Here is a 19699-nt window from a genome sequence, read left to right as displayed (position 1 = left end):
AATACTCGAAAGGTGTGACGCGCCACTTTGTGGGTGGGGCTTGCCGTCAAAGTGGGTGGGGGCAAACTACGGCACGGAGACGGGCTGCCCCACCTTCCACGGTGAACATTGGCCTCTGTTTTGCCTTTCAGCTAGTTTAGTGGACTTCCAACTCCCATCATCCATGACCATCAGGCTGTGGATGATGGGAGTTGTAGTCCAGCCATATCAAAGGAAGCCAAGGTTGAAGAAACTCTGGGAAATAAAGTGGCACACAGTGAAACAGACAATGTGAAAAGCTGGGGGTGGAGCCAAGGCTGTTCAGCTGGGTGGGGGTTTCTGTTTAATGTCCTGCCTGTTTAGGGTTCAAACCTTTGTGGCCGAAATTCACCAGGCACATTTTGCACCTGGCTATCAACCACTTGCGACCTAGTGAAGAAGCCCTGGCGCCAGGATGGGGCTTAATGTCTCCCCCATCTGGAGGTGCATGCCTGGGGAGTCCTTGGGTATTGACTGTTTTCACACACCAGCAATACATCCTGTAGAATTCTATCTGTTCTATTTCATTTGCACAATCAAAATGAATTTCAAGAACCAAAAAGTTGTAATGAAACTAGGCATTCAATTTTGGTGACTGTGTTTAGGTGACCCTGGGTTAAGGACAATTTTTTTTAAAAAAATCCTTCCAGTAGCACCTTTTGTTGTTGTTTAGTCATGTCCGACTCTTCGTGACCCCATGGACCAGAGCACGCCAGGCACTCCTGTCTTCCACTGCCTCCCGCAGTTTGGTCAGACTCATGTTCGAAGAATTGATGCTTTTTTGAATTATGGTGCTGGAGGAGACTCTTGAGAGTCCCATGGACTGCAAGAAGATCAAACCTCTCCATTCTGAAGGAAATCAGCCCTGAGTGCTCCCTGGAAGGACAGATCCTGAAGCTGAGGCTCCAATACTTTGGCCACCTCATGAGAAGAGAAGACTCCCTGGAAAAGACCCTGATGTTGGGAAAGATGGAGGGCACAAGGAGAAGGGGATGACAGAGGACGAGATGGTTGGACAGTGTTCTCTAAGTAGCACCTTAGAGACCAACTAAGTTTGTCATTGGTATGAGCTTTTGTGTGCATGCACACTTCTTCAGATACATGCACACGAAAGCTCATACCAATGACAAACTTAGTTGGTCTCTAAGGTGCTACTGGAAGGAATATTTTAAATATTGTTTCGACTACACCAGACCAACACGGCTACCTACCTGTAAGCTGGGTTAAGGAGTCATTTAGCACATAGCTTTATATACCTGACTTCCTAACACTGGCCAACATAATTGGGTGGCACTTAGCGATACATGTTCCACTGCCCAGAAGTAAGGCTTTCATAGGTGTGGGGTGAATAGGCCTGGCATCAGAACGTGCTCACTTTGGACATAAAATAGGGGCAGGTCAACCCTGCTGCCCTCCAGGTGGGTTGTCAAACTCTAGTCCTGCAGGAAGCTTGCTTTCCCCAGGAGAGATGGATGAGAAACAGGTTCCTTTTCCTTTCCTGACTGTAACGGATAGCAATACCACTGACATGCCTAGGAAATGCAGTTGCAAACTTTGCTCATTTACCTTGTGAACTTGTGAACCATGGAGATTAAAGAAAAGTGTTTGCCACAAGGGGCCAAGTCGGAGCGCTCTGGGGGCCGGATGTCATCTATGGGCTTGCTCCTGCAGCAGACACCTTTGTTTGTGGAGGTGGCTGGTTGGAGGACTGGAGATTACACGCTTGGCAAATTGCACAGGGAGCTGGGGAGGGGATGTTTTGAGCCGGAGGTGGGGCTGGGCTTTTGCTTTGGGTGACAAATAAGCACCACGTTCATTCCTTGTCCCAAGTCTCTCCCCCCCCCCCTTTCCCCCTGTTTTTGTTGAGCTGGTGCAATTTGCACAGGAACACTCTGTCTCCTCGGTTCGCGGAACTTGTTCCAAAGGAGCTGCAGGGCAGAAATCTCCAAAGGGGTTTGTGGGTTTTTGTTTGTTTGGACAGTTGGGAAAGAACGGAGAAAATGCTGCAATCCAAACACCGCCAGCGGTTGACTTTTGGGGGCATTCGCCCTGTTGTTCCAAAGCCGCTTTCCCCAACTGGGCGCCCTTTCAGATGCTCTGCGCTACGGCGCCCGTTGTATGGGAGTTGTAGTCCAGCGTATATGAAGGCCGCCTGGCTGGGAAAAGCTGTTCTAATGGGAAGCAAATAGGGTTTATAATCCAGAGTGGATCCATGGCAAATATTCCTACCCCCTGCATTTTCTGCCGCGGTCTGTTGCCGTGCTTGGGTGTTTTGTGTTTTTCCAGCACACGAGAAGCTGCATTTTCCCACCAGGGACCTGCTCCTGGCTGCCTTCCCTGCAGAGTGGCTTTGTTTAATTAGCATGAGCTAATGCTGCAGCCAGCGTATCGAGGGGCTTCATTAAAGGCACAGACACACACACACCCCGGCAAGCGAGGCATTGGGCTTCCTTACGGAGGAACATGTTGTGCTCGGATTCATGTTCTGGCTTCGTTTCCCCCCCCCTCCTCCCGACTTTTGCAAGTCTCGTCTTCGGCTACAGGAACACTCAGCTTGTCGACAGCAATTAGACGGGAGCCAGTTTGGCTAGTTCCATGCGCCACAAGGGGGTGCTTTCTGCTTTATTGAACGTCTGCCTGACCCCTCCTCCGTACCCTAGTTGCGTGGCCATTTTGAGACCGTAGTCCAGGCCTCAAAATTAACTTTGGGGTACACACAAACCTAGTGGGCCAGCCCTCTGGATCCTGCCTCCCACCGGTGCCTTCCACGCAGAACGGCTATGTTTTCATAGAATCGCAGAGTCGGAAGGGACCCCCAAGGGTCATCCAGTCCAGCCCCTTGCAATGGAGGAATCGCAGCACTACCTCCACAGGGTAGAAATGGCTTATCTTCACTAGGGTTGGGCGATATCTGGTTTTCAGCATTGCGATGTATCACCGGATAAACATCACGATATACCGACATATCACAATGTCTGGAGTAAAGATGGAGTTTCATACAGGCAATGGCTGGCGTCGCAGTTTTCCCTGCATCGTGGTTTTCCCCGGCGCCTGCTCTTGTGATTCCCAGCCCCCGGCAGGAGGCATGGAGGGGAGAGCTGAGTTGGCAGAGTTAACAGGCTTTGCAGGAATCGAGAGATTCCAGCCACTGGTATATTCAGAAGCATGCTGCCTCCCAACAGTGGAGTGACAACCTAGCCATCGTAGCCACGCAGAGCCTAATTCTCCATAGGTTTTTCTAATCCTCTTTAAAAGCTTGGTGGCCTTCACATCATGGGATGATGACGATGATGATGATGATGATGATGATGATGAAGAAAGTTGGGAGTCCAGCCACATCTGGCAGGCAGTAGTTGAAGGAAGTTGTTCTGATTAGCTGGAGCGCCATTTGAAAGGCAGCATGGCTCACAGTAAACAGCAAGACAGATCTCTGCCTGTCTCTGATTTTCTCGCCGGGTTTTATTGCAGAGCCTCATCCCCAGTGACCCAAATGATTGCTCACTTTCCCTTTCTTCCTCTGCTTTCTCTTAGTTATATGAAAACCTCTCGCTAACCATGACGGGGGTGTTGAAAAGAAAATACAATGAACTGGAAGACGACGCCCCCTACTTCTCCTCATCTTCCTGCTCGCCTTTCTCTTCCTCCTCATCGGCGTCATCAGGCTGGGATTCAGACGAGGAAAACTCACGAGGAGGAGGCATCAAGCCCAGCTTGGCCTTGAGCTCCGATTTCACCCGTAAGTATATGAGCCTCTTATGTTACGTCTTCTCCCCCAAGGAGTGTTGGCCGCACAACGATGCTGCGAGGTAGGCTAGGCTGTGCGAATGAATTGTAGAGTTGGAAGGGGACCACAAAGGTCATCTTGTCCGACCCCCTTGCAGTGCGGGAATCTTTCACCCAGCGTGGGACTCGAACACACGATTCTTGAGGTTAAGATTGAGTGTGGAAATGTCTGCGCTGCCCAAAGCCATCCATTGAGCTTCATGGCTAAAGTGGGGTCTGAACCTGGACTCTCCATGTTTCTTACTGAGCACTCTACCCACTACTCCACGCTGCCTCTCTAATATGGACTTTGCATTGGCCCAAAGTTCTTTGCTTCTCTTCTGGAGTCTGCTTGTTGGTGCCGGTTTGGGAGCCCACAATATGTTTGCAGAAACCTTTGAGATAGACTTGGGAATTACCTTACGAGTTGCCTGTTCGCACACGTGAAACGGAAATTGTTGAAGCGATGGTGTCAGTCAGGTATGAAGGAGGAGGGGAGGGGGCAGGAAGTCAGCTTGAGAAGTCCCTGGAAGAGCTTTGAAAGTATTTACTGCTCCTCATAGGAACACACTGAGTTTGCAGTGGGTGAGAATCCTGCATTTTGAGAAATGCTTCTCATGCTGGGCTAGAGTACAAAGCATGTTAATTCAAGTTAAGTGATTTAAAAATATATATGTTAAAACGAGCAATTAAATGTTGACAAATTAGCTTTAGGCGCACACTTAAAAAAATAAAGAAATAATTAACTAGCTCATTGAATACAAGTGGAATTCAGTTCTGGGCATTCCAGTTTATTCAGCAAAATATCCAGTGTGCTAAATTAACATTTTCTGGCTGTCCTCGGCTGAGGCTCACGGCTTGCCTCCTCCCCTCCTGCCACTCGTAATGGCTTCCAGTTTTGCATTTTCCAGTAAACCTCTCCACGGACTGCACCTACATCCTGCAGAAATGCTCTCCGCTGCCCTCCCAATGAAAGGCAATAGTTTTAATCGGTAAATCTTGTACCAGACTGCTGGGACCGTTTTGCTTCTGAGGTCCACTGAGGCGACGCTTGCAAACCGGCTGCCGTCTCCAAATGCCTTGGAAGTCTTGTAGCAACAAAGAGGCTTTCTTTTTGTGTTCTGGCTTTTGTGCGGCAACAATGGACTTTCTGTGTTCTCCTCCTGGCTTGTTTGGAGGGGGGGGGGAAGCATTGCAAACAAGTCGAGGGACGACTGCAAATGCTGAAGTCCGATATTAACAAATATTTAACTTTATTTCTCTCTCTCGGTAATATGTGTTTATATATTTTGACATTACTGAGCAGAGCCGAGAGAGACATGCCAAGTGGCTGGTAGGGGGAGAAACCTTTGGATAAGCTGGCAGAAATCAAAGCACGCTCTCTGGTGCACCGCTTCAAGGGCTGGCTCATATGTTTTGCCTCTTAATGGGGCACTAGATGCGCAGAAGCTTCAGTGTGCCTGTATTGGTCACTGTCTCTTAACAGCTATCACCGGCACCTGCAGTAGAGAGCTCTCTTCTGGCCTTCATTCTTGCTCCCCATTGTTGGACAAGAAGTGCTTAGAAGCAAGAGCAAAAGAAAAACCGTCCACATCTGAAATGAGCACCAAAGCCATTTTCTTGAACATTTTGGGGTTTTTTGGTAACTTTTCACAGGACTTGTGAAAGTATCTTGCTTGCAGTGCTTATATACATTCATTCATTCATTCATTCATTCATACATACATACATACATTCATTCATTAAAAAACCATCTTGGTTTAAATTGCATAAAAAATACATTTGGGGGTTGCAAAACTAGCTGTAGTTCAAATCGTGCAGGCATTGCACATAATCTCAGCTTCAGGAAGATCGCGGACACCTTGACTTTTTTGGCAAGAAGGATCAAGGTTATAGTACCTTAAATGATGACAAGCACGCTTTCTCTCCCTAGCAAAGCACCCTTGATGGAGGGAGGAGGCGAGCTGAAAACTGGTCACTCTAGATACTACATTTTTAATCCTCTGCCTGCAGATTCCTGAGCAGCTGTTGAGCTTCATTCCTCTTCCCCGAGAGGCCTGGGAAGCCTCATTATTTAATATAAGGAAGAGTTGTGCCAATTTTTAAGTAAATGGATTCCAGATCGATCTGGCTAAGCCAGCACAGACTTGTCTCACGGATGCACTTAGATCGGTTTGACCCCTGCGTACCTCCATTTAATTGAATTCAGTAAATTGCCATCTTAAGCTAAACTGCTCCAAGCTAAGCATTGCGACATTATTCATAGCGGAGGGAGAGCCATTTTTGCGTGTGTTTTATTTATAGCAACTGCCCCCCCAAACAAAAAACTGAGCAAGCCTCTTTCTCTGCGATTGGAGACGGCTGCAAGCCCACCTTGTGCGTTGAGAATCAGTGCAGGGGATTCCTTCAAGTTGCCTGTGTTGGAAATGAGTAGCTCAAAACCCGGGACAGGAGTGTGAAGTTGTTGAATCTGCAGCCCATCTGCATAATTTGGCATCAGCAGGGTGAATTTGCATGCTATTTGTGGAGCCACAGCAGGTGCCAGGCCACAGCTGGTGGCGACGCAGGGCTTCCTTTGCGATTGTCCTGGAATTCGCAGCCCCGGAGAAGGGAAAGCTCGATCCCAAAACTGCCAGCATGAGGTCGTACAGATGTAGGATGATGGAATTGGCAGCCTCTTCCCACATGGTTTTTGAGTCTAGGATAATGTGGGGTGCGGGTCGTATCGTGCCATGGCATTGGGGGGAGGGCAGGATGGGACATGACAAAGACGATATAAAACTTGTGGTTCCCAAACTTTGTACTGTATTAACTTTTTACAGGTTTTTTTTATTATTATTAATCATTTAAAACAGCGAGAGGGAGAACTGAGGCATATTCTAGCAGTTCGCTGAAAGGGTGATCCCACATTGTTAGTTTTTAACCTTATTAAATATATATCCTGCCTTTCCTCCAGGGAGCTCAAGGCAGAATACACAATCATCCTCCCTGCTTACTATTGAAAACCCCACAAAACCCCTGTGAGGTAGGTTAGGCTGAGAGGCAGCAACCGGCCCGAGGTCACCTAGCGAACTTCACAGCCGAGTGGGGATTCGAACCTTGGTCTCGCAGCTCCTAGCCCGACACGCTAACCACTATACCAAACTGGCTTTCAAGCACTTGCCCTGTGGTGCTCTTACCCAGAAGAGGGGTGTGTTTGTGTGGCTCAGTGGCTTGCTGAGTGCAAGTTTAAGGGGGAGGTAAGATTTGAACCCAGGACACACCATTGCCTGGTGGCAGAGCTTTCTTTATTTCCGCAAAAACCTCTGACGCGGTTGAGCTTTGTAACTGCTTGCCACCCCCTGTGAGATTCACAGGCTGCATTTCCTGGGGTTCATTCCTCGCCGCTGACACACTTGCATGTTTGCGTGTCTTGGTGGTGGGTTTTTTAAAGCCTCTTTTTCATTTGAATTTGCATTAGGCGGAAGTACCTGATTGCACCGGCAAAATTAAACATAACTACACCCCCCCCCAAAAAAATACATAAAACACGCTTTAAGATAAACCAGGCACTTGAGCTAGCCATGTTTACATTGGGCTCACCTGCCTATGAAGAGAAATGGCTCTGCAGCTGCTTTTAAATTAGCCCCTGGAGATTAGGCTTGTAGATTTACAGTTCCTCCCAGCGGGCAGCAAAGGAAATGTCCTCAAAGCAGCTGTTTTGATGATCCTGTGTTCTCTTTCTCTCTCTCTCTCTCCCTGCCCCTCCAAGAAGCTTCACCAGCGAAACTCTTTGGGTGTCTGTTTCTCCTTTTTCAGTAAAGTGGGCGGGAGGGAGGGGGGGGGAGAAATCTGGTCTGCAAAAAAGCCCTCCCTGACTCCCTTGGCTTGACAGTGCGCAGATGGTGCGCTTAGACGGCCGGAGAAACGTGCAGTGAATATTTCATGTCCCCGTTTGCTGTCGGGGGGGGGGGAAACACGTTTCCTTGAGAAAACTGTCACGAGCCCAGGAACGCGGCTGCGTCTTGCGGAATCTGCTGGCTGGCAGGACAGCATCTGGGTGTGTGTGTGTGTGTGTGTGTGTGTGTGTGCGACAGCGCAAGCCTCCTGGCCGAAACGAGAGCCAGCCAGCCAGCGCAAATGTGCAGCAGCGTATAGTACAGAAAAAATTGGTCCAGCTTGCATTTAAAAGCTGAACCTGCCGGAGTTTGCACCTTGGCAGTGCAGTTCTCGGGCTAAGCAAAATGCACACGTGCATAAATTTATTACACAAAGGCACTCACTGCACATGGGGAAATGGCTTTGCAAAAATGTGTGTGCAAGTTAGGAGGATAAAATACTGATGGGTTTTCATGAGAACTTGTCCGTTTTAAGAAAAACTGAAGTGGAAGTGTTGGAGAACTGAGCTTAAGATAGGAAAACAGGAAACTGAAACCGTGATTGATAGCTCTGCCCGCCCTTCCTTAGTTGCAGTGGGGGCTGCTGCCCCTAGAGGTGGGTAGAGCATTGCAGTCCAGACGGTTTGCAGAGATGTCCCCTCCTTTGTCTGACTTGCAGACTGAGCTGGGTGACCCGAGGGGGGGCTGTCTGCTCTCAGCACTTGCCCACCCAGTGATGGTAATGCTGATCTACCTTGCAAGGTTGTCAGGAGGATGGGAGAGCATGCATACGAAAGGCTTCGGACCCTCAAAAGCACTATATAAAGGCTGAGTAAGGGTGTCCAAGAGGATGGAAGAATAACATAACGGATGCCTGTTCTAAATGAGCTGTCTTTTCTGTTTTAATTTTATGCATGGGTCTTTCAAGGCAGTTGGTTAACTTTTTTTTTATTTTAAAAAAAAAGCCGCTTTGAGAAATTTAGTCAAATAAATGGAAAGCAAAAAACCCAGCACTTCATTTTTAATAAGAGGCAGTGTGGTTTAGTGGTTAGAGTTTTGGACTAGCCCCAGCCAAACCTAGGTTTGAATCCTCATTGCAAGGAAGACATTCCCCACCCCCACTTCTGTTATCGCCATCAGAAACTCTTACCTTCAACCCTCTCAACATTTGTACCGGTGTGTCTGAGTGCAGTGATATCATAATGTACCTGAGCAGCTAGATTTCTGCTTGTGGGGAAATGGTTCCTGCTCCCACCCCCAACCTGTCTGTTTTTGGAGTCTTGTATTATTTCTTTATATTATTATTATTATTATTATTATTATTATTTATTGAATTTATATACTGCCCTATGCTTGGAGGTCTCAGTGCGGTTCACAGAATAAAGTCAAAATATAAAACTACAAAATACATAGTCAAAATAAAAACAACCCAATAACACCACCACCCCCCAAAAAAAACACATTTTAAAAGGGCATAGGATGTCAATCAAATCAACCAAAGGCCTAGTTAAAAAGGAACATTTTTGCCTGGTACCTAAAAGTGTATAATGAAGGTGCCAAGCAAACTTTCTTGGGGGAAGCATTCCACAAATGGGGAGCCACTGCAGAAAAGGCCCCTTCAAACCTTTGGACCTCTCGTGGAGGAGGCACACAAAGGAGGGCCTCAGAAGATGATCTCAGGGTCCAAGTAGGTTTATATGGAAAGAGGCAGTCCTTAAGGTATTGCGGTCCTACGGTAGTGACCTTTTGTTAAAAGGCACTTCAGTGTTGTAAACTGAAAAGGCAGGTTTCTAGCCCTCAGTGGTGCAGATGGGAGAGTAAAGATGGAAACGGTAAAGATTGATTCTCTCTTGATGCCCTGTTCTCGGCCATTGATTATGCACTTTAAATGACCCGTGGCAGCAAGCGCTCACTTCGCTGCTTCTTTCTCTCTCCCAGCAACCTCCATCCTGAAGAAAAGCAAACGGTTGAAGCGCAACAATGTGGAGTTTGACCGGGTTACCGTCTTCTACTTCCAGCGCTGCCAGGGCTTCACCAGCGTGCCCAGCCGCGGGGGCTGCACCTTGGGCATGGTGAGCAAGCACGGCTTCTCCCGGGAGTTCACGCTGGCCGAGTTTTCCAAGGAGCAAGAGGCCGTCCGGCGGGAGAAGCTCAAGGAGCGGTTGAAAGAGGAGAAGCTGGAAGCCCTGAAGTGGAAAGTAAGTGGTGGGACACCGGGGGGGGGGGGGTGGGCATGCAGAAGCCTGCTCTGGGTCTAACACACAGAGGCGCCTCTAGCTGTAAAGGACAGCAGGTGTCATGAGCCAGAGTCAGGTCAGCAGTATAAAAAAAAAAACCCAGTGTCCGTGAAGTTAACTTTTTATTCAAAGAAACCCAAACAGTGCAGGCCTAGTGATCCCGGCAAGTCTTGCGCCAATGAGGCACTTATTTATTTGGTTTTTCAGATTAAAATTTTACAGCCACATATCCAACATAAAAACCAAGATTCCAAGGAATCTCCTGGACTTCCCTCCTCCCCTTTATGGGTCCTATTCTTTAATCATTTCCTCCTGCATCGTTTATGATAATCCAAATCTTTTCTCTCTCCATTGTATCCAAAATTAAACTGCAAGAGATATTGCAATCCTACTAATGATTTTAACTGTTTAGAATGGACTTTAAGATAATTTATAATCCCCCCCAAAAAAATCCTTATTAAAATTTTGGTCTCCCCGATTTCTGATTCTTCATGTCATTTTAGCCGTTTCGGCATAAGCCATCAGCTTGATCTGCCATTTTTCTCTGGTGGGGACTTGATCTTCTTTCCATCTCTGGGAAAGACTCCGTCATCTTGCCTCTCTTTGCTCCGCTCTTTTCATACCTCTTCTGGTTATGGGAGTCTTCAATAGCCAGCATCACCTCTGTTTCCTGGCCCTTCTCCTTCCAGCCTCTGATTCTGGACTGTTCTTTGGCCCTAGACTCTTCCTGCTCACTAAACCCTGTTGCCTCTTCAGCTTCCGACACCACCTTGACAGTGGTTGGAGATGTAAAGGCCCTTCTCTGCTGGCCAAACCTTCTTCAACCGGGCATCTGCCAGGTGCAATGAACTACAACCTGTGCCGGCCAGGGCTGATGGGAGTTGTAGTCCAAATCCCTCCGAGGGGCGCCTGGCTGAGGAAGGCTGGCATAGACTATACTGGTCTATACAGACGACCTGATCTATGCAATGTTTGCCGATCATAGAATCATAGTTGGAAGAAACCACAAGGGCCATCCAGTCCAACCCCCTGCCAAGCAGGAAACACCAGCAAAGCATTCTTGACATATGCCTGTCAAGCCTCTGCTTAAAGACCTCCAAAGAAGGAGACTCCACCACACTCCTTGGTAGCAAATTCCACTGCCGAACAGCTCTTGCTGTCAGGAAGTTCTTCCTAATGTTTAGGTGGAATCTTCTTTCTTGTAGTTTGAATCCATTGCTCTGTGTCCGCTTCTCTGGAGCAGCAGAAAACAACCTTTCTCCCTCCTCCATATGACATCCTTTCATATATTTGAACATGACTATCATATCACCCCTTAACCTTCTCTTCTCCAGGCTAAACATACCCAGCTCCCTAAGCCGTTCCTCATAAGGCATCGTTTCCAGGCCTTTGAACATTTTGGTTGCCCTCTTCTGGACATGTTCCAGCTTGTCAGTATCCTTCTTGAACTGTGGTGCCCAGAACTGGACACAGTACTCCAGGTGAGGTCTGACCAGAGCAGAATACAGTGGTACTATTACTTCCCTAGATCTAGACGCTATACTCCTATTGATGCAGCCCAGAATTGCATTGGCTTTTTTAGCTGCTGCATCACACTGCTGACTCATGTCAAGTCTGTGGTCTACCAAGACTCCTAGATCCTTTTCACATGTACTGCTCTCAAGCCAGTTGTCACTCATCCTGTATTTGTGCCTTTCATTTTTTATTTTTTATTTTGCCCAAGTGTAGTACCTTACATTTCTCCTTGTTAAAATTCATCTTGTTTGCTTTGGCCCAGTTGTCTAATCTGTTAAGGTCATTTTGAAGTGTGATCATTGTTGCCTCGCCTAGTCAGAAGGGGTTTCTGATTTCAAGACGGTGGCCGTCACGGGTACTTAAAGGCGCTTCCGCTTCTGACACAAGTTTCCTCTTGGCGTTTCTCCAAACAGCTCACCATGAACGGTACGAAGGAGTCGGAGGAAGCCAACCAGCTCACCACAGAAGACATCTCTGACGACGACATCGACGCCAGCGCCACCGAGCTGGAAGACGGCTTCTTCCTCCAGCCGTACCCGGCCAAGAAGAGGCGGGCCCTGCTCAAGGCCATGGGCGTCAAGAAGGTCGACAAAGAGGAGAAGCGGGAGCTCCACAGCATCCGCCTCTCCCGGGAAGACTGCGGCTGCGACTGCCAGGAGTTCTGCGATCCCGAGACGTGTAGCTGCAGCCTGGCTGGCATTAAGTGTCAGGTGTGTGTGTGAGGAGGGGCCTTCTTGGCCGGGTTACTTGCAGGGAAGAGGGCTTATGGGACCCAGTGTGGGTAAAGTGGAGATTGCCCTGGGAGAAGCTGGTCTTCCGCTGCTTCTGGTATGTTGGGCCTGAGAAGGAACGATAATAATAATAAAAAATTATAATAATTTATTATTTATACCCCACCCATCTGGCTGGGTTTCCCCAGCCACTCTGGACGGCTCCCAACAGAATATTAAAAACACGATCAAACATTAAAAACTTCGCTAGACAGGGCTGCCTTCTGATGTCTTCTAAAAGTCAGGTGGTTGTTTATTTCCTTGACATCTGATGGGAGGGCGTTCCACAGGGCACCACCACTGAGAAGGCCCTCTGCCTGGTTCCCTGTAACCTCACTTCTCGCAGGGAGGGAACCGCCAGAAGGCCCCCGGAGCTGGACCTCTGGGCTGAACGATGGGGGTGGAGATGCTGCTTCAGGTATACAGGGTCGGGGTCAGAAGCTTCAAGATGAGCAAAAAGCATTGAAGGATGCTGGGGTGAGCGGCTGCTTTTGCCCAGAGAGTAGACGGGAAATGGCAGTTCTTCCACCAAACAGATATTGGCCAGCCTTTTTACACTGTTGTTATCTATCAATTTATTTAATTAATAAACCACCCTTTATCAGAAGACCCCAGGGGCGGTGTACAACATTAAGAACACATCTTACCAAGCGTAAAAATGAAAGCATAATAATAAAATAACACCATTTCAGCTTTAACAGGCCATAGATTATTTAATGGCCAAAAAGCATGGGCAGTGAGGAATGTTTTTGTCTGGCACCTAAAGACTGATGGCATCAGGCGAGCCTCTCTGGGGAGAGCATTCCACAAATGGGGAGCCACCACAGAAAAGGCTCCGTCTTGTGTTACCACCCTCCGGACCTCCTGGCGAGTGTGGACCCAGAGAAGTTTGCAGCTCCACTTTGTTCCTCTGCGAGCTGAGCATAGGAGCTAAAGAAGCTACCTTATACTCTTGTCAGGCCAATTTGTCCAATTTGTGATCTTTTGCTGAAGGGAAGTGTAGAATTGCTGCTGCTGCTGCTGCTGCTGCTGCTGCTGTTGTTTTATTTATACCTTGCCTATCTGGCTGGGTTTCCCCAGCCACTCTGGGCGACTTCCAGTACATATGAAAACATAATAAAACATCAAACATTAAACACTATCTGATACAGGCTGCCTTCAGATGTCCTCTAAAAGTTACATAGTTCTTTATTTCCTTCCTATCTAAAGGGAGAGCATTTCACAGGGAGGGCGCCACTACCGAGAAGGCCCTTTGCCTGGTTCCCTGTAACCTCACTTCTCGCAGGGAGGGAACCGCCAGAAGAATAGCAGCATAGCACTATTAAAAGCCCTTTCCTTAATTTTTGTTGTTGAATAAAGCAAAGAAAAACGCATGTGTCAGGCTTGACAGGCTAAAAGCAAGCAGTTTGAACCAATTATGAGCAGGTCCTCATAGGGGGTGTGTGTGTTTAAATAAAAAGTCAGGCTTAAAAGTAGAGGCCATGTGACTAACACCTAGTCCCTCCCACTCCCCAGATGGATCACACATCGTTTCCCTGCGGCTGCACGAAGGACGGCTGTGGCAACACTGAGGGCCGGATCGAGTTCAACCAAGCCCGGGTGCAGACACACTTCATCCACACCATCATGAAGCTGGAGCTGGAGAAGAACCAGCCGAGCCCTGAGAGGAGCCCGGAGCCCGAGCCCCTCTTCCGGGACCGGCTGCACCCCTTTGGGCGCCCCGTGGGCAAGGCGGCGTTTGAGGAGAGGACGGTGGCCCTGGCGCCCGCCTTCCAGTTCAGCACGGAGCTGGAGGCCATTGGCGAGAACAGCTGCAGCAGCGACACGACCGAGTCCTCGGTGTCGTCCAACCAGAGCGAGGACCTGGAGGAGGCGGCCCCCTCCGAGAAGTCGCAGTCGGACGTGGACGACGACGGCCTGGCCCGCATTCTCCACTTCAACGACTCCGACACGGAGGACGACAGCAGCGCCGCCAGCAACTGCCAGGACAACCTGAGCTCCTTCCACCCGACCGGCTTCTTCAGCGTGGACGTGGAGAACCAGTGCGCCGCCGGAAAGTTTGTCTCTGGCCACCCTTTGAGCCAGTCGTCGAACATCACGGGGTGTTTGGACGAGAACGCCAACCAGGGGGTGAGCTGTTTTCTCGAGGAAACTTCTCCCAGGGCAGCCCAGGCTGCGGGCTTTCCTTCCTCTGCCCCCTCCTCTTCTTCTTCTTCCTCCGCCACCCCCTGCTCAATGGAGCAAGGCTCCAGGAGCTACATGGATCTGAGCCTCTCCTCGGACTCTCTGGATTTTTTCCAGTCCTTCTCAGACTACAACCTTGGACCGCTTTACAATTCTTTGAAGGAGTACGAGAACCTGGACAACTTTTCGGCGCTGCAGCTCCAGTTGCCGAATTTCCCGAGCTTGCCCCAGCCTGGGGACCAGAGCCCGTGCTTTCTGGAGTCCCTCATTGGCCTGTCCGAATCTGTCCCAGAAACCCCTGCGCCTTTTACAGACAATCAACTCCTAGAAGATGCCATCAAATCATCTCTCATGGAAACAGTGAAGGTTTAAATGCTTTTGTTTTTGGAAAACCCGAGGAGGACGGGGGGGGGGAAACCCCGCGAGAAACTGCCAACCCCTTGTGCATAAACACCCCTTACCGGAAGAGAAGGAAATGCTACGTGATATTTTGTTCAGATACCTTTTTTCAAATACTTTGGAGGAAGACAAAACAAACTCTGCAGCGGCAATCAGTTTTCTTGCTGTTTGTGCAAAAACTCTCAGCGTTGGGGTTGGGGAGGTGGGGGTGGAAGACGATTTTTGCTAAACACAATTTACCTGCATTTTGTATTTTGGGGTGGGAGGCACGTAAGGGAGGGGCAGGGAAAGACCTCATGAGAAATATGTTGCTCGTCCACAAAGCACCTTCTGTGAACGTTTTCAAATGTTTGCAGACAATTTTCTCAAGCTACTTTGGGAAGTATATATAATTATATTTATTGTGGGGGTGGGGGGAATGATATGCTGAAGAGTTTGCTCTTGCTTAAATGGGAAGAGGTTTACAAGGAAGCAGAATAAATGACACACACACACACTATTATATTCGTAATTCCGCCCCCATGCCCTCTATTTATTGCAAACCTCCAGAGTTTTCAAGTAGCCTCCAAAGCTTGAACTGAGCGTCGAATCTTATTTAAATTAGTCATACCTCAGATGTATTATGTGTACAATCAATTTTTTTTTGCATAATATATCTGTATTTATTTATTTTTGTGTTCATGCCTGGGTAGGACTGTGGTTTATCAAGGACCTGCAAATAACCCAAGCCTGCCTCATTGTTCGGATGCCCCATTTCCCCCTCTTGGTTAAAACACTGAGGAGGTGTTATACTTTCAAGGTGGTAAAACACACACACACACACACACATCCCCTGTCTTTCACATAAGCCCCCATATCCACACTACAAACCATTCTGGGCTTCTAAATGGAACTTCTGAGAACTTTTGTCATCTTAGGTGAGAGTTGAGAAGACTCCCTTGAGAGATTCCCTAGCCCCTCTTCTTGGATCAGGGAAGGGAGAGCCTGTGGACCTTCTGGATATTGCCAGAGTAGGACTCCCATCACTGCTGGCTTGGGCGTGATGGGAGCCAGGGAAGCTTCAAGAGTTATGGGGCTCCATATCTGTCTTAGTGGGCCACAGAGGTTACTATTAGGTGGTTGGTTTTTAAATCTGTGCAGTAGCTTTGCAGTGCAGATATGAATGGGGAAGTGGGGAGTGTTGTTGCCACAAATGGTGCAAGTGAAAGGGCCTCCTTTTGGCTCACACACCTGCGGTGTCGGAGAACCTTTGAATTTCTGAGCATGAAAGACACACTCTATGCGTCACTGCAGCGCTATGTTCTGCAGGACTCTCCAGCGTTGTATCACAAGGTTGTATGTCGCTATAACCGTTTTGAAAAATGAAACCACAGTTCCATTCTTTTGTGTGCGGTGTCCATAATTCTGCCAGGGGCAATTATAAGGAGGCTGGGAACTATGAAGAGAGAGAGAGAGAATAGTACCGTATGAACTATTTAAAGAAGAGAGAGGAAAGGTTGAAATGGTGTGGTAAATTATTTTGTAATTTATTTAATGTCCTTAAGGATTTGGCCATGAGATTTTTTTTTTTTTATAGAACCAATCTGATCTATTACTATGCTGCCTGAATATATAGAGGAACCAAGTCTGGAGCTGCCAAGGTTGCAATTTTTTAGAGGAATGGAAAGAGAAAAATAAAAATAAATGGGGGGCGGGGGGAGCAAAAGACTGTGCTTGCAAGCCTCCAGGTGCTTTGGGATATCTTTGGGGGTGTTAACCCACAATCTTTAGCCAGGCACTGCGGTTTCAGTGCAGACTGCCCATGGTGCTATTAGCAGGAGATGGCAGAATCATCCAGATAAATTGTGCACCTCTTCTTTTCAAAGATTATTCTCTAGTGAATTAGAATCCCTCTTACCAGAACAGGTCAAGGATGGAGCTGCAGTGTGTTTTTTATATACAGTGGTGCCTCGCTAGACGAAATTAATTCGTTCCACAGGTCTTTTCTTATAACGAAAAATTCGCCTAGCGAATCCCATAGGAATGCATTGAATTTTTTTTGAAATTTTTTTTGCCCATAGGAACGCATTAATTGAATTTCAATGCATTCCTATGGGAAACGAATTTTTCGTAAAACGAATTAGTCTAGCGAGGCAACCTCCGCTCGAAAAATCCTTTCGTTAAGCGGAAATTTCGTTAAGCAGGGCATTCGTTAAGCGAGGCACCACTGTATATACATGTGTAAGGACCTAGTCCTGGACAGCAGTCTCTGCAAATTTTTGAAAGGCACCGTAAGTTTTAAGTGCACCTCATCATTTGGAAGCAGAGAATAGATTTTTCTTAAGCACACAGAATATCCACACACCTTTTATAAACAAACAGATGCAAGTAATTTAAGAGGATCGCAATCTTTGCTGCTTTTGCCATCTTGTTAAAATGCCACAAGAGAGGGAGAGAGGCAAAACACCACCCCTTAAACCCTAGCAGGGAGCTCAACCAATTTGAAAAGGGAATCTAGTGGAAATGGGAGTGAGTGAGAGGCAGCTTCAGGGACATAACTAATTATTCTCCTCTGCTGCCTTTGGCTGATGCTTCTTGTAAGCCGCCCCTACCTAGTTTGTGGCCTGGCCTCTCACTTTGCTGGTGACCTTGATGTGGCACTCAGACGAGGGGAAGGTTACCTCCAGCTGCCCCATGGTGCGCCAGGCGCAAGCTGTGGCTGGATTATGTGGGGCATGTGAACTTCTAAACTGCTCATCGCACAAGAAGGCCGACACATGCATACTTGCCCATTGGTAAATGAGTCGCTTGGCACATATATTAAATCTGACAGATTATCCGTCTTTTACGCAGGTGCGAGTTCCTATGCCAGCAGAGCCAATGTGTGTCGGTCTAGTTTGTTCAGGGATCCTCCTATAAAACTCGTAGCTTTTTTTTTTGAAAGAGAGAAAGTTATATGATCCTCTTAACAGGGCACCAGCCAAACCAGAGAGTCTTGGTTGTAGCTGGTGGAAGCCTTGCATACATTGAGCCTCTGGGCTCCATCCACAGGGAGTAGCAGATTCATACCCAAATATATGAAGGTTTTAAGTTCTGCCTTTGATCATCCCGATGGTCAGGACACTGCAATTGCAGCCTCAGAGAACTGGGTAAATTAAAGAGTTGCAACATGCCAACATCTGTTGAGCAATACACACTGTCATGGTGCTATCCTGGCCCAGGTAAAGGTGTGTCCTTAACATACTCCCCCAAATTAATTTCCTCCAGTTCCCCTTAAACTACCGCTTCGGATTTGAGAGGCTGCTTCTATTAGCCGAAACAAATAATCATGTCCCACCCCACCCCCCGTCTCCCACTTTCACATAAATAGTAATAAATTGACCCGATTGCTGCCATCTTCACTAGAATTCCCTTAGGTCATGAAAAATTGACATTTCGGCTTTTGTTGGTTAACCTGATGGTTGGGCCTAGTGGTTGTGCTTCGGGGTGTGTTTGTTTTTAATGCGGTCTAAGCTTCGTTAATGGAAATAGATGGAATTCTTGCCTCTCCTGAGATTGGAAGACCTGCACTTTGACCTCCCAGAGATGTACAAAGCACCCGGAATTCCTTCCACATGGGTTGGAAGGACTTTGCCCCATCTGGTCTATGCAAAGAGGGGTTTCCCCCCCTTTAACAAACCTGAGTGGCAAAAGAGAAAATGTCTGGCATCTAGTGCAAAGGGGTTATCCCACTGTGAGAAAACTTTAGACATCTGCTTAACTATACATACGTGTATATATACGCCATTTTTTATTTAATTTGTGGGAGTCTTTTAAAATGAAAACTTCAGCCTACTTTTTTTATTTAAAAAATGCTTTGGCACATGGGGGTGTTTTTTTGGTACTGCTTTTTCTATTTTTGTTTTCATTCTTTGGCACTAAAGCAACAATTTTTAGAACATTCCTGCGTTTCTTTGCATACGTCATTTTAAAATGAATGTTGGGAGACTGAGGGTGTTGGAAGACCCTCCTGCCTTCATGATCCCCCCCCCTCTAATTTATTCATTTCTTTGTTTTGTTTTGTTGGTGCCAACTTCCTGCTTCTTCTCACCCCAGGGTGCACTGATTTGTAAATAGATATATATATTTCCCCCCTTCTGTATCTTGTATAAAATGTTGCCTGTTCAAACCATTTTCTTTTTTAAAAAGAGAGAGAGAGAGAGAAATCTGAAAAACAAAATTGGGTATTTATTGACACAATCTGTAATGATCTAATGTATTGATTGAAACTCTTTGGTTTCAACAGCTTTATAGTGTGTGTGTGCTTAACGGTGCCAAAGGGTACCAGTTTAAAATACTTTTATTTTTAACCCCCATCCCCCAAATTTTCATTTGTAAGTAAAATGAAAAAAACAAAAAAGCATCCTTTGCCTACAAGCTGCTGTCTCTCATTTCATACAAGCAATATGAAGAAAAATTCATTACACTTTCAAATAAACAAACTCTTTTTTTGGTTTGGAACATTTGGTGTGTGTGCTTCTTCTCGACATGGGGTGGGGGATGGGAGAAGCAGGTTAGTGGAAATCTAATCTGTGCCCGGCAAAAGGCCCAGCGGTGGTTGCTTTCACAACTTGCCGTTCGGGGCTGCCAACTTCTGGGTTGTGTGTGGGTAGAATGGGGGTGAAGGGTGCTTTGTTCCTAGGTGTTATAAGAAAAAAACTGCTCCTTTATCCCTTATGGGGTACCCAAGAGCCCGTATAGAGTCCTTACGTAGGTTTTCTATCGGTAGGAGAAAACAACACAGGCCAACCAGAGAATATTGAGAAGCAAAGCAGCTAGTAAGCCTGATCTTTATTAAACTGTTGCAATGGGGTCCCCCGCTCCCGACCGCCCCCCCCCAAAAAAATCATACATACATCACAGAAAGAGGTGGTCTGCCAGGATACCTGATAATGCCTTATCTCCGGGGGGGGGGGCAACTTCCAAGTGATTGCGATCT

General features: G+C 47.4%; 1 protein-coding gene across 3 annotated transcripts in view; it reads left to right on the top strand.

Moving 5' to 3' along the window:
- The window catches only part of CSRNP1 (cysteine and serine rich nuclear protein 1), a 43692-nt gene extending 24471 nt beyond the window's left edge, over positions 1 to 19221 (top strand). For all 3 annotated transcript variants that reach the window (XM_088653364.1, XM_088653365.1, XM_035129379.3), the window contains exons 2-5: positions 3550 to 3754; positions 9576 to 9835; positions 11803 to 12099; positions 13675 to 19221. In XM_088653364.1, coding sequence (XP_088509490.1) covers positions 3574 to 3754; positions 9576 to 9835; positions 11803 to 12099; positions 13675 to 14715 — 1779 coding nt within the window. In that variant the 5' untranslated portion in view covers positions 3550 to 3573 and the 3' untranslated portion in view covers positions 14716 to 19221. The remainder of the gene's footprint in view (positions 1 to 3549; positions 3755 to 9575; positions 9836 to 11802; positions 12100 to 13674) is intronic.
- The last annotated feature ends 478 nt before the right edge of the window (positions 19222 to 19699 follow it).

This window comes from Zootoca vivipara, chromosome 11 (genome assembly GCF_965207765.1).
Source record: "Zootoca vivipara chromosome 11, rZooViv2.hap1.1, whole genome shotgun sequence".
Lineage (NCBI taxonomy): Eukaryota > Metazoa > Chordata > Lepidosauria > Squamata > Lacertidae > Zootoca > Zootoca vivipara.
Note: the sequence above shows the minus strand (reverse complement) of the source record. Positions and strands in the feature narration are given on the sequence as shown.